The following is a 14,324-nucleotide window of genomic DNA, read 5'->3' as shown; positions in this document are numbered from 1 at the left end:
TGTATGGATCAGTACACTGGATATTAAAATAGAAAGAAAACCATTATTAAAGTCTGTTATAATCAAAAACCAAAAAATTAGAATAGTAACAGAAAAAATTGCACTACAGTGCAACAACTATATATTGAAATATGATAAAAATTAAATTTACCAAATGATTTCTGAACGAACAAATTACAAAGACTAACGTCGTGAAATTTTTACTTTGTTCTTCAGACACAATTAACTTTATATTTATCGAACAAGACATTCTCAGCATTTTTATTCTTTTATTGTATTAATTTTTCACAGAAAAATTTAGTATACCTAACTCGATAAATACAAAGTCAATTACTCCCGGAAACAAAGCAAAGTCACAGTAACTGGTCGCTCCACAGTAACCGGCTCCGCTACCCTACCGGACCAATAAAAAAAGAAAAGCTGCCCTTTGAAACGTCGGTAAATAGATCAAGGGGTTAACACAATTAAAAAACGTCGATCCTGCATAAAGATCCGCAGCCTGGCGATAGCTTTGATCTCAGCTGCAACAAGAGCGTGCCCTTTCGGCTGGTTCCCCCGGTTGGAAGTGGTATTGTCCAGCCCCCGGTGCGGCGTCTTTCCCCGAAGAGAACAAGTGGTCGTGGACCCACCGGCTTGCTGAACCGGCTCCGGCCGATCCGAGGTGGTTGCCACGGCGCATCGCGACGCGCCGCTGTATTGGCGTGGCGCGGCGCGGCGCTGCGATCGAGACGCCAGTTCACCGCGCGCCGTCGACTTGGCTGCATGTCGTGTTGTGTAACGTCCGTACACCGCTCCTGTCAACGTGTTCCCATCCGCCGCTCTGCGCATCCCTCCGCGCGCATTTTGTTTACCGGCATCACTATCAATTTTCATTTCGGCGGACATCGTCGTCCTCCGCCCGAGCTCCACAGCTTCGACAACAAAGCAACAAAAAAAAAGAAAAGAAAAGAAAAGAAAACGAGACACCACCGAAACGTTCGAGCTGGTGTTCAAACGAATTTACGGTAATCCAGGTACAGAGTCGCCTTTGACAACCTGTAGACAGTGATCGGACGACAGCGGCGCGACGTTCCCTATCAGTGAGTAAACCGATCCACGAATCCGAGCACTCTTCCGGATCCCCGGGGATCATCCGCTCCGGCTCCGCGCGAGCTCTGTAAAATTCCCGGCGACTTTTGTAACCAGCGGTACCTGTCCCGTATCGATTCAACTTCCCTTGGTTTATTGCGTGGCCGTTCGAGAAGCTTTCATTAAAATTCCAGAACTCCCCCCCATCCCCACGGCCCAAGTGCACCCATTTGTATCAACGCGGCTCTTAATCAAACCTTTTCATTCCTTAACCCAGTATCGCGCGGTTCCATGCCCGAATCGATATCTTTCTGGGTTAAACGAGCCGACATCGCAGCGTCGCGTGCGAGTCCCGTCGTCGACCTTTTCCCTTCCGTAGTTTAATTAAGGATATTGGGCGAGGATCTACTCCGCGTCGAGTCAGCGATTCGGATCGGGATCGGGCCGGGTCCCGGGAGGGATCCGCCGGAACGACGGGTTATCTGTTCGGCAAACAGGGATTTCGGGGTTGATTGTCTCCGGGGAGGGTGCCCTCTTCTTCGCGCGCGATGATTGACCGGCCTTGAACGCTCGAAAATACGTCTGCGGATCTCGGCGAGTGCAGTGGGTCGGTCCGCGTGGACCTGCACTCGCGGGATCCGCCGCAAACCCGTTCACCTTCGGCCCGCGAGAGGCCCGAACATATCCGCGGCTCTCTCTCTCTTTCCTTCTCGCTTTCTCTCTCTTTCTCTCTCTTTCTCTCTCGATCCTTCCGCTTAGGCGAGCGCCCAGTATTTGCGGAACGTGACTCGGCCCGCGTACGGGCTCGCAAAAAGACGAACAGCTAACAAAGGAAACGACCTTTCCGTCTCTGTCCCTCGGAATTCCTGAATTTCATCATCGCGCGAGCGCGCGCTCGCGCTCGTTCGACACGGCGAGGACTTCTCGCGCGAGTAAACCGACGCGGGTAAACCGGAGCGAGTAAATCGGAGCGAGTAAAACCCGAGTTTAACGACTCTCGCGCCGGGCTCGTACGTCATTAGGAAGCCGCGGGAGGAAACTTCGAGCGACGCCAGTCCGATTCCGCACCGTTTCTCCCCTAATTAAGGCCGGGGCACTCGTTCTCGGTACGGGACCCGGTCGTTCCTAAATATCGACGTTCTCTCCCGGCCGATCGACCGCATCGTGTTCCGGACAGGCTGACCGGAAGCTCGACAATTTTCGATTACCCGCGGACCTTCTAATCCGCCATCGATCTCGGTTCCACGCGCCGCCCGTTCCATCAAACCCGTGCTGGACACTAGGAATGTGTCCCTTCGGCTCCGGCCAATTCCATTAGCTTCGCGCAGCAAAGTATAGCCGACGACGATTCGTCGCGATCGGGAAACCTGTGCGCAGGCTCTGACTGATCTGGAAACGTCTTTCCTTCGGTCCCGCGTTCGCAATGCTGCTATTGGAGCTAGCTCTCGCAAGTGGTTACTTCCGACTCGAGAGATCCGTAGGCTTATGCGCTCTGTTTTATGTAGGCCGTTGCGCGATCATCTTCTTAAATGAAGGATTGGTTGAACTGCTTTTTGGAAAGCGGCGCGTAGATCGTGCGCCGGTTTTCTGGCATTTTATTGGTTGTAACAGATTCGAATTGTCAAATGGTTGTTGATGAAATTTTTCAGCTGGTAGCGTGGGTTCTCCCGGATCCTTTATTAGCAGTGTCTGAGTCTATTTTAACTTTTAGTTCTTATTTTAGCTGTTCAGAAACTTCGTGTGACTCTTAGAGAATTTTTTAGCATTTCATACTTTTTAATACTGTACAAGTTCAGCACATTTGTTATTTGCTTCTGATTTCTTCTGATATTATTTATTGATCTCCTGTATCCTTTATCAACAATGGTTATGTCAAAGTAATATTATTCATGCAATGGCCATACAAGTCTTGTGAATTTTTTGAAACCTAGATCCTCTCGAAATATGCAATTATTTTGTGCAATTTTTTCAAAAGTTACTTCGTCGTCGTACAAAGGTTTTGCCAACAATAATCATTTTATTTCGTTCGTGCTCGAACGTAACTTGTTTATAGTACGTGAGCACGTTACTCAAACAGCTCTTCTCCAATCTAGAAACGAGGTGAACTCTTCTATTGATTCTCTACATGAAAGAAAAACATTCTGCACATCGATGAAATTGTTTGCTTTTGAACTCCTTGTTTCTTCTACTAAAAGTATCCATCCAGCTTTCTGAAAGCTCCGTGTAGTTCAGAGCACGAGGCTCTTAGGATCTTAGATCGTTCAGGACTTTAGACCTCTCAGGATGTTAGACTTCTCAGCATCTTGGACTTCTCAGCATCTTAGACTTCTCAGCATCTTGGACCTCTGAAGATCTTAGGCTGTTCTGGACACTAGGCTTCTCAGGGCTAATTCACTTTGCTGCTTCTCCAGAAAACTGGCGAAGGTCGGTTCGCCATGTAACAAAGTTCTCCGTAGTAGTGTTCTGTAATAGAAATTGTACGGTGCCGTCTTTTATTTAACGAAACGTTGCTAGTTTTATGCGTCTAATAGTCATTCTTCTATTCGGAGAAATTACCGTCGAGTTTCTCGGCTCTGTTATTAACAATGCCATTTAGTTTGTCATTTAGTTAAATTAGTTTCCAGGAGAACAACTTTTCTTCGCACTTACCGTTGCTCGCTGTCATGCTTTCCGTTTACCGTTGGTAAGAGACGAGGCCGGAGGAACATTAAAGTGAAAAGTACAGTCTCGGACGACTCTTTTAGCGCACTTCGTTTTACACAGTGTTGTGCCATGGGGTGAAGATAACCCTTGACGTTGCTGCTACGCGCGATGTACGAATTAATTTCTGGCTTGGAATCGTATATTTATATTTTCTCTTTATATTGTTGCAACCTTTTTTCTTTGATTAGTAACTGTAACGATGGACACTAATTGGACAAAACTCTCGATAATCGAAAGAGATTGTTCTATATATCAGAATATTTTAAGGTATTTTTAATTAATTTCAAGAAGATTTTTGCATTAGATTATGTTTCCAATTTACCAATACTATTAGTATAAAAGCATTTATTTTGAAATAAAATATGAGCCATTGAAAGCAAATATAATGTTAATAAAAGAAGCTGATTCGTGGATAATAAAAGATGAATTAAAAGTCCAATAGAATACCCTAACATCAAAAATTGTTACAGCTCACTTAACTTTAAATCAAAACTCGTTTAGTATTACGAGATCGTGCTCACTTTAATATTATTTCTTATCTTGTTGCATTATTTTACCAGCTCGTATCTCTGTTTCTCCATTGGACTAACAAAGGAACTATTTTATGGAAAATTGGACAATACCGACAATACTCGACAATAACCAACACATTCTTATTTCATAGTTCCTACATGACACTAACACAACCTTCTCTAATAAATTATTCTATTTCCTTGCATTCGCGTCGCAATAATCTCGCGGAAACGTTCGCCGCGCTAGTTTTGCATCATGCTCGACAAAGATACGCGACGATACGCTCGAAATCGTAAATCTTTACTTTTGGAATTCGAGGTGAGGAGGTTTCTTGCGCCGTATCGAAATATGTGTGTACGTACTCGCTGGAATTCCAGGTTATAGTGCCCGAACACGACCGTCCTCAAGGTATCGGAACTTCCTTCGCAAACGTTCGACAAAGCCCCTCGCGCTCGTATCGCTCGTAAGTTTTCGTGCAGTATCGATACCGGGGGAATGTGTAACTTCGAAATATAAGTCGATACAGCTTCGATCGCCGTAAAACCGGGCCGAAGTTTCGCCCGACGCAGATAACAAACGAAAGTTCACATTCCATAGTTCTAGGAGAGACGCAGGATTTATTTCCATTGTTCCTCCGGCGGCTTTCGATACGCGTGCGTCGCTCTCAACACGAAATTAACTCTTTCGAGGACGTGGATTTTTCAAAGTACCGAGAAGATTTTCCCGAAGATGCTTGTCTTTATGAGTTAAAAAGTTTAATAACAAGAAGTGTGATTTTGTGTTACCTGCATAATTAAATTAATGTGTTTGTAATTTATAAAATGAGGAATATTGTTCTCTGAAGTCACTATTATGTGGACGTTTATTTGCAGATTGTTAAAATTAGATAGGAAGTCATTATTAGATAAATCGTTGATCTAGTATTATATTGTAAATTATTGTAGGATTAATCAAATACTGTGTGAAATGCAGTGTAATATCATTTATTAGATTTACTGCATTATCGTGTTGGTACTAACGTGTGATTTTAACTGGTATGAAATAATAGATTAATGGTATATTTATTATATAAATGGTGGTACAATATTTATTTATTGCAGTATGTTAAATAAAACTAGTTAGGAAACAATTGTAGGTGAGTGAATCCTCTATATTTGTGCGAAATAAAAATTTTCTAAATAATTATAAAAAACAGAGATGCAAATTAATTTTCAAAAAAATCTTGAATAGTGTAAGCTGTCCTAATGTTTTCACAGTTTTGTTATAAATGAATTAAATAGAACAATCTAGCTATAAAATCAACAGTGAAATCAAAAGTGAAAATAATTTGGATATAGTATTCTGACTTAACCCTTCCAATAACATGTCTGGGGCACTATTAAAAATTGTTACATCACGCTTCAAATAATATTAACAACCACCTCTGTTTACATTTAAAAAAAAACTGTTAAAAATATAACTATTGCATAAATGACAAAATTCAGTTGCATAAGTATAGAATTCGCTAAGTTATAAATGAGAAATACTACAGATTAGTCCAACCATTTTAAATTTCGCATTAAAACAGCTCCGACTGCAAAGAGTTAAACTGCAGCACACGCAGAATTATGCATCATACGAAAGCGCAAGCACATCCAATAGAACCCTCGAGCGGCATAAAATCGTACGTCGTCATAAGCGGGAAAATCTTCTTCCACTTTGAAAAATACTAAATCAACAAATTCCCATATAAAACGTAAATAAACGTTCCCATTAATCAATACGTGCCCGGAGTCTTAGAACGGTGCGCAAACAGCATTATTGACCAAGTGGATGCATTAAACGTGGCGCAGGATCGTGAATCGGGGAATCGTCGATCACAGAGACGCGATCAAATAGAAAACTCCCGTAAAGGAGAGCTTCTCGTGGAGAACCGTCGCGTCGTCGCTGTATCTGATCACCGAGACCGGCGTTCGCCTCGCGGAGTTCGTCGGTTTCCTGTACCCGTGTTCCTTCTCCCGTAGATCGTCCTCGACGCGATAGCGTCGCGACGCCCAGGCCGAGCATCCCGGTAAACCACTGGCTAGATCACCCCGGGTATACACCGTGTGTGAAATACCGAGTCCGTGAGGCGGCTCCGTCTCGTCGCAGTGATTGATAACGATCGATAATTCGGACAGGAAAACAGAAGCGGAAAAAAAAGGCGACGAGATCACGCAGAGGGAATTCCATGAACGCGTCGGAAAGTCGATACATCGCGGGCATGTGTGCCGGCCCGTCCGACGTGAAAATGTAAGCCCGGAAGTTGGATCCACGGCAGAGCAGCAGCAGCAGCAGAAGCGAACTCGATCCCATTCCGGTGACAGTTCGAAAGGACACCGCGTCGGCCGGTCCGATGCGCGATCCCGTGTAAAAAAATCGTGTTCGATCGAGGCTAAAATCCGAGGGGTCGCCGACACAGTGAAATGAGTGAGAAAGGTGTGGTGCCCACGCTGAAGAACCGCGAAAGGGTCAGCGGTAGCATCTTCTGGCGACACAGCTGGCATTACTCCGCCTATCTGTCCAGGGAGTTGTCGTTCAGCAAGCTGAACAGCCCCGTCCGTAGCTGGGACAACATGGCTCCGACCAAGACCGACAAGTAAGCGAGTTCAACCACCCAACCGCCCCCCCCTTTTTTTTTTTTTTTCCCTTCTCATTGCTTTTTGAACGCGACCGGGAATTATGCTTTCCGCGTCGACCGAGAGAACCACCCGCGGCTGACAGAAACGGGAATGGGACGATCCGGCCGCGGACAGGCTCTGCTCCTCAAAAGCACCTATCGATCCCTCCGATATGTTTTTACCTAGCCTCGGAACTTTGATAAGAACCATCCACGCGGAACTTGGCTGCGGCCGGGTTGCTTCTTGAATATTTATCGGCGATCTATCCGGGCTTCGATCGGTTATTCGAAGTCGGGGTTGGTCATCTTGGTTGGATGTCGGGTAACAGGTGAGGACTTGACACTGTCGAATAAAAAGTCTGTTATATAACAATTTGACGTGATTTGGATTTCTGATAAATCCAATGGAATTGTAATAGATCATCTAATATAGTGAAGGGTAATATAGGGTAATATATAATGAATTGAATAGATAATAATGTATACGAATGAGATTTTATTCGAATGAGAATGCGTTTGGATAAGATTTCATTAATAATAAGAAGTTATTTATACGGAAAATAATCGATTGGAATGGACGTGATAGAGTATAAAGTGTTTTTAAAGTCATAGTTTGTCGACTTGAATTATGTATAACTACGTAATCTTTCTGCAGGTGCAGCGGAAGACATTAACATATTCTATAAATACTTGAAATTGACCTGAATGTTTTCGTATAAATATATTCTTGTAAAATCGAATAATTTTACAATCTCTATTAGAGTAAGTTATTCCAATGATTTTCTACAATTTACTCAATTAATTTGTTCAAATAGTTCTCTATAATATATTGAAATAATTTATTGGAATATAGAAGTTCTCGAATAAAATATTCGTCTAAAAAGTATTCAATCGGGTAATTAATTTAAATAAATATTTATTCAAAACGAATAGAACGATGGCCAACTCTGACATAACTAAGGGCTCATAAATAATTTTATTTATAATTTACTGAATATAAATGTTACTCGTTTCTTCTAAACTAAAACTAATTCTTCTGTTATCAGTACTTTATTCACATCATATAATATTATATTATATTTTATTTATCAATATTAGGATACACAAATTGTCTCGTTAAATCAGTACCAGCCACACCGTAATTTACCAAAAGCGAATATTAATTTAATTTATTTATAAGTTTATTTACTTTACCGAGGTCTCACTCATTGCGATGTAATTACCGACCCGGTGATTTACAATTAACTGTACCATAATTAACATGCTACGTATATCGAAGACTGTAATTAACATTTATATCGGCACAAGTAGCTATAATAGAAAACTATAACAGGATATACAGGTTAATGGTTCTTTTAAGTGGAATGAAAAATAATGATTCTTTTAATATTGGAATATATTGCAATAAATAAATGCGATCATGGGAAAGTAGCATTTTAACCGAGTGCAATCTCTCCGTGACAATTTTCGCTTTGTGCCTTGCAATTGGTAATGTATCATTTTCATTTCGAGCACGTAAGTCGAAGAAACATTTTTGGTTACGCAATTACAGGAACTGGATATAAATTGACTTTGATACAGCGCGGAAGAACACGAACTTGACGTCACATTAAGGATCGGTTTCGTATCACAAGGAAATTGTATCTGGTACACTTCTAAGATGGAAATACATCGAGTTCTCCGAGAAATGCGATATTCTCTAGGAATAGATTTTCTATAATTAAGAGCCGCCAGCTCTGTTAACAACAAATATCGTAATCAGAAAAATTGACAGTAGATCATCCGAATCGAAAAGTTCAATTGAATCTTTGCAGTCTTCGTTAACATAAGTTCGTTCTAATATTAAATTTATGAAACGATAAAAACCGGAGAATTTTTTTATTATCAATAACTATTACAGTTTACAATTACAATTTTTGGTTACGAATAACTATCGATAATATAACCAAAATTATGTATAGGTTACGAGTAATCATTATCGACGATCAGAGTTTGATTTCTCGTAAATCAAAAATATTCTAGTTATTTATTAATTAGTAACCATCGCTATTATGAAACATATGTTCTCTAAATTTTAATAAGTACGCTTCAATTTTCCTCGGTTTGGTTACAACGTTTACGGTATTCAATGGAAACAAAATTGGAGCATGTTCTCGAAATTGCAAGATTAAATTTGTTTATATATCAATCGACTTTAATTTAATACACGCATGGACAAACGAATATATCGTTTAACCATTTAATCGCAGGAATTAACCAGTGCTCGCGGAAGCACGCTTATGCTTCCAATAATTGCAAGAAACGAAATTAGGTATTGCTCATTTAACAGTCGGAGATGGATTTAGTTTAACGAATTTACTGCGTGCGCGTTGCAGGAAGTGCAAGCCGGATCGTCGTTGCATAGAACCTATTGGTATTTCGAAGCATGAAATTCGCATACATTGTATCGGGTGCTGTGCATCTCGATTGTAAAGGATTCGGAAAAATCGTCCGTTTCTCGAGTCTCGGAGAACTCGCGTCCCCCTTCGAGCAAATATGAATATTCCTGTTCGATCCGTGTCATAAATGTTTTATAGCAGGAAGTAATCTGCAATTGTGTCGACTGACGGGTGCAGCGACGTCGGGGGAACATATCGAAAAGAGCAAATAATAAATTCCGCGTCTTATATTCGGGTTATTAAGTTCCGTATCGGTCGCAGCGCGGCGATATATTTTATGCCCGGCGAGGAGATCGTTACAGGCGAGCTGTAAATTTCGCGCGAGCCTCGCCGTACAGTGAACCAAATATCAATTCTAGCCAATGATCATTTCAAATCTGGATACTCCTCCGGCCGTAAACGTTTATTTTTATTCAAGTCTCGGATTTCGGGACGCCGTTTCGCCAGAATCAACTGATTTATTTTATATTCGAGCTGACGTTTACTTTATGCGTCCTATAATTTAATCGAATTATTAGAAAGTCGGAAAACAAATTGTTAAATAATTACAATAATACAATTATTTATATATATATTAAAGGGAACATCTCTGTCAGCTATTTCAACGATATTATAATAATATATATGATGATAGTTAAATTTGTAGTGTGCAGAAATTGCTGTAAAGTCAAAATTGTCTAAATTAATTTCAAAATACAAAAGACGAATTTTTATTGCTTCTTTAACAATTGTCATAATAATAATAAATAACATGCATGATGAAGTAGGAGTAACAAAATTATGTGTTTTAATCCTATATAGAAATAAAGAAAAATAAATTATTTTATTCTGTAATTACATTATAATAAATATTCTTTAATTCACTTCTATTCTTTAAAATTACAACGACTCATTTTTACCATAAACATATCAAATAAACAGTTAAGCAATTCGAGGAACCATCGTTTAGCAAAGATTTATCAATTCAAGCGTTTCCATTTGGAGGCACCGTCTAATTTCTAGTTCCCGCGAGCAATTGTAATGATCCGTACCGCAAATAAAAGGCCTAGGGAGAGCGGGTCCTTGATTAATTTGATTTTTCATTTGCCGGAATTGCTGTGCGACCCACTCGGCGCGACGCATGGCCGTAATTGCGCGGCCCTATTTTCGCCCGGGTTTCCAGTTCTGCCCCGAAAACGAGGGAACCACGGGGGTGTCGTTCGATAGCCGCAATTCCTCGGTATTATTTCCGTCCGGGTCGATGAACAACAACCGGGTATCGCCTCGAAACACGACGATCCTCCGTGGATAGTAACAACTCAGGATCTCGATGCTGAGGAGTATAGTCGAGCAACCGAAACTTAATCGAATCTTCCGGCGATCAAACGGCAGCCTAGTTACACGGTCCACAACACCGGGCGATTCGTGGCAGGAACGCGGGAACGCGAATTTATTTGATTGCCGCTGGGAAGTTTGGACTCGAGATATTAAAGAGATATTAATGAAAACAGAGACAATTGTGGAGAAAATGATCGATGTACGAAGTTTTGTGTGTGTATTAAGGTGTGGGGTGGTTACATATGGCTCCGTTGAAGTTTAGGAGCAACAAAACCACGCCCACTTAGGGCGTTCTATACAGAGGAAACAGTATCGATCATTGGCGAGCTGTATCTTGTATGATATTCGATTTAAGTCGTCACTATAGGGTAAATATTGTCATAGATTGCTCTGTGGTCAAGTTACGTGACACTTTTGAAATTTGGGAGCAATTAAACCACGCCCACTTAGAACTTTGTATATAGAAAAGACAGCAGTAATAATTTTCTAGCTTCTGGTCGTATAGAATGTCCTCTAAAATGTCATTGTAGAGCTGACGTGAATATAGATTGTACTTTGGATTATTGTTAAAATTAAAATTAACAAAACCAAAGTTACTTAGGACTACTCTATACAGGAAAATAATTTTATGAATGTATAATTTCCAATGTCTACTTTGGGGAACATTACAAGGAACTCTAATTTATTTAAAATTAAAATTAGTGAAACCACACCCACTTATAATACATTTTATGCACAGACAAAGACGTCGAACATTTTCTAGCTTTTTATGCTACGTTATTTGCTCCGAGAACATCGCTATAGCAAGAATACAGTTTCACGTATTCGAAATATTGACCCGCAGAAACTGTTTCCAACGCAGATATGCAATTCCAAAGATACAGTTTTTTATAACACCACGTGTACGTGCAGTGCACGGGCAGAATAATTATGTAAATCTCACCTACATGAAGCAAATACGTGTTTTTGTCTCTGCAGCTTTTTGTCTGTCTCTCTGAAACAGATGTCATCCCTCGCTGCACACGTGTAGCATTTCTGTACGAAGCGTACCTTGATCTCTTCGATCGAAACATTTCGAATAATAATGAATTGATATTAAAATTTACGCAAACTATAACATCAAAAATCATTCGAGTCGATTATAAGAAATAGTAGTGTAATAATAGAATTTTAGTAAATATAGAAATGTGTTTGCCAAAAATTTTTGTATGAACCTCTTTATTAAATGAAGCTATATTAAATAAGTTTAAATAAATTCAGTCTTGTTATAGTTGTTTAACGATGTATATTGTCACGTTAGAGCTCGTTAAGTCCTCTTGATCTTTTCACAATTCAGTTTTCCAGTCATCCATTTTTGTTAATAATGCATAAAATTCGCAGTCTAGTTATTTGGAATAAAATAATTAGAGCTGTATTTCTAACATATTAGTTCTTTTAATGTTATTTCTATTCAATTTTTCTTGAAATGAATGACAGTTCTTTCCTATATAAATTACGATATACTTTAATATCAATATACTATATACTTTGTGCTATAGTATATACTATGATATCTATATAATATAGTGTACTATACTATACTATATCCTATAATATAGTGTACTATACTACTTACTATACTATATCCTATAATATAGTGTACTATACTACTTACTATACTATATTCTATAATATAGTGTACTATACTACATGCTATATAAAATATCAATACACTATATCTATAATATCAATATACCTTAACCTCATAAAAAATGTTATTTATTTTGGTTTGATAAATAATTAATTTTAACGCATTTTCAATCATATACACGTACAGAAACACCAAACCAAATGAAGTTGGGTGTTTTAATCGGAAACTTTGGCACTGGAATCTAACGGAGAAAATGATATTCGGTGTACAGAATTCCAATGCCGCGAGAGTAGATAAATTATAGGGAATCTCTAACGGATATTTCATTACGTTGGAGCGCCCATTGTGCACGGATGAAATATTCACTTCCCTCGATAGTTTCCGAGCGATAACGTGCACGTGGGCCGGCTAGAGTTTTCGCGGGCACGCGAGAGAGAGAGAGAGAGAGCCCGCTTATAAAATTTCGGTGGCGGGTGATTGAGAGAGCGAGTTATTTTCAAACTCGATTACCGGAACGGTCCGGGGCTTGTTCCAGTAATTCCCGTTGTTTCCCCGAATTTTATTAGCCGGTCGTGAAACCGCCTGGATTTAAACACCGCGGCGGTGCGACGCCGGTTCGGGAACAGTTTGCCCCGTGGATTTTCCATTACACGTTATTAGACGTAATCTGTGTCGAGTTTTATGGCGTTACCGATCGACGCTTTGAGAGGAAAACTCGATTACTGCGGCGAATTTAGCGACGGACCGAACAGACTCGCCCGAGAGAAACAGAGGGAGATGGGAGACAGGTAAATAGGTAGCCAGGGAAACAGAGACACGGAGAGAAAGAGGTGAATATGTATGCAATGCGCAAACAAGCTATAGCGTAGAAAAATATTTTTGATAAAAATTGGACAACTTTGATTGACGATAACTTGGTGAAAAATTATTGCGGGATTGTGATTTTTCTTTTAAACTTTTCAGGGATACTGCCACGTATGTGTACGTTTAGTTTTCATAAAATTATAATTATTTTAAATGTAAAGAAAATGAGAATCAGTTTAAAAACTATTTATTAGAGAATCCCTTAGTAATAGGGAAGAAACCTCATCGAATGAAATAACATCTATAATAAATTTATAAAGAAATAATTGAATAGATTGTTCCCTACTATAAAAATTCGTCCCTGAAAGGGTTAAATCAAAGCTTGAAACCTATACTTTAAGGTAGTTTTTCTGGATTTTAAATCAAATTTTCAAATTTCAAATTTAGATCAATTAAAATTTTTTCGATCATATCGTTTTCATCTGAATAAAGTTTGATCCCTTCCCTTTAATTTAAAAAAAGAGAAGCATGGCAGCGATTTTTTATCGTAAAGTTACAGTACTTTAATGTAACCCTTGCATTTTTGGCATGAAATCAGGGGTTGCATTAACATGAGGGATTGGCTGGAAGCAGTGGTAGAGCATCGAGGAGGATCTACTGAAAATTACTCGCCCACACACATATATGTGCGTATATGTATATACATCACTAAACGCACACAATGTGCACGATCCATCCAGCAACCTGTCTATGGTGCACATCCGATAACCCCAATGCTGGTGATGCATGACAAGGATTACTTTAAAGTGCTGTTACTTTGCGAATAAAAATCGCAGCCACGTTTACTTTTTTATAAATTAAAGGGGAAGGATCGAACTTTATTCCACTGTAAACGACATCTCTGAAAGAAATTTGACGAAGTCCGTGCATGGTGTTAAATTTTACAGTTTTTAATTTGAGACAAACATGGCCTCACGTTTAAAGAGTTACACTGATAAGGGTGCAGAAATAAAATATTATAATATTGAAATATTAAAATCCAGAATGACTGTCTTATAGCAAAGGTTTCAAGCTTTTATTTTATAGTAAAGGTTTCAAAACTTTATAAATCATCCTACGATGATTTTTCGCGGAGTTATCGTTTTTCAAATTTGATCAATTTTTATCAATATTTTGTCTATATTATAATATTTTTGAGTCAATGTAATGGCAT

At 39.6% G+C, this 14,324-nt stretch overlaps 1 protein-coding gene across 3 annotated transcripts in view; it reads left to right on the top strand.

The window, feature by feature from the left end:
- Positions 1-713: 713 nt before the first annotated feature.
- The window catches only part of Rhogef3 (Rho guanine nucleotide exchange factor 3), a 149,725-nt gene continuing 136,114 nt past the window's right edge, over positions 714-14,324 (top strand). The window contains exons 1-2 of one of the 3 annotated variants that reach the window (XM_078195130.1): positions 714-1,013; positions 6,288-6,901. In XM_078195130.1, the coding sequence (XP_078051256.1) occupies positions 6,729-6,901 (173 nt within the window). In that variant the 5' untranslated portion in view covers positions 714-1,013; positions 6,288-6,728. The remainder of the gene's footprint in view (positions 1,014-6,287; positions 6,902-14,324) is intronic. The other 2 variants (XM_078195129.1, XM_078195128.1) reach the window with 2 other exon arrangements.

Source organism: Augochlora pura, chromosome 11 (genome assembly GCF_028453695.1).
Source record: "Augochlora pura isolate Apur16 chromosome 11, APUR_v2.2.1, whole genome shotgun sequence".
Lineage (NCBI taxonomy): Eukaryota > Metazoa > Arthropoda > Insecta > Hymenoptera > Halictidae > Augochlora > Augochlora pura.
Note: the sequence above shows the minus strand (reverse complement) of the source record. Positions and strands in the feature narration are given on the sequence as shown.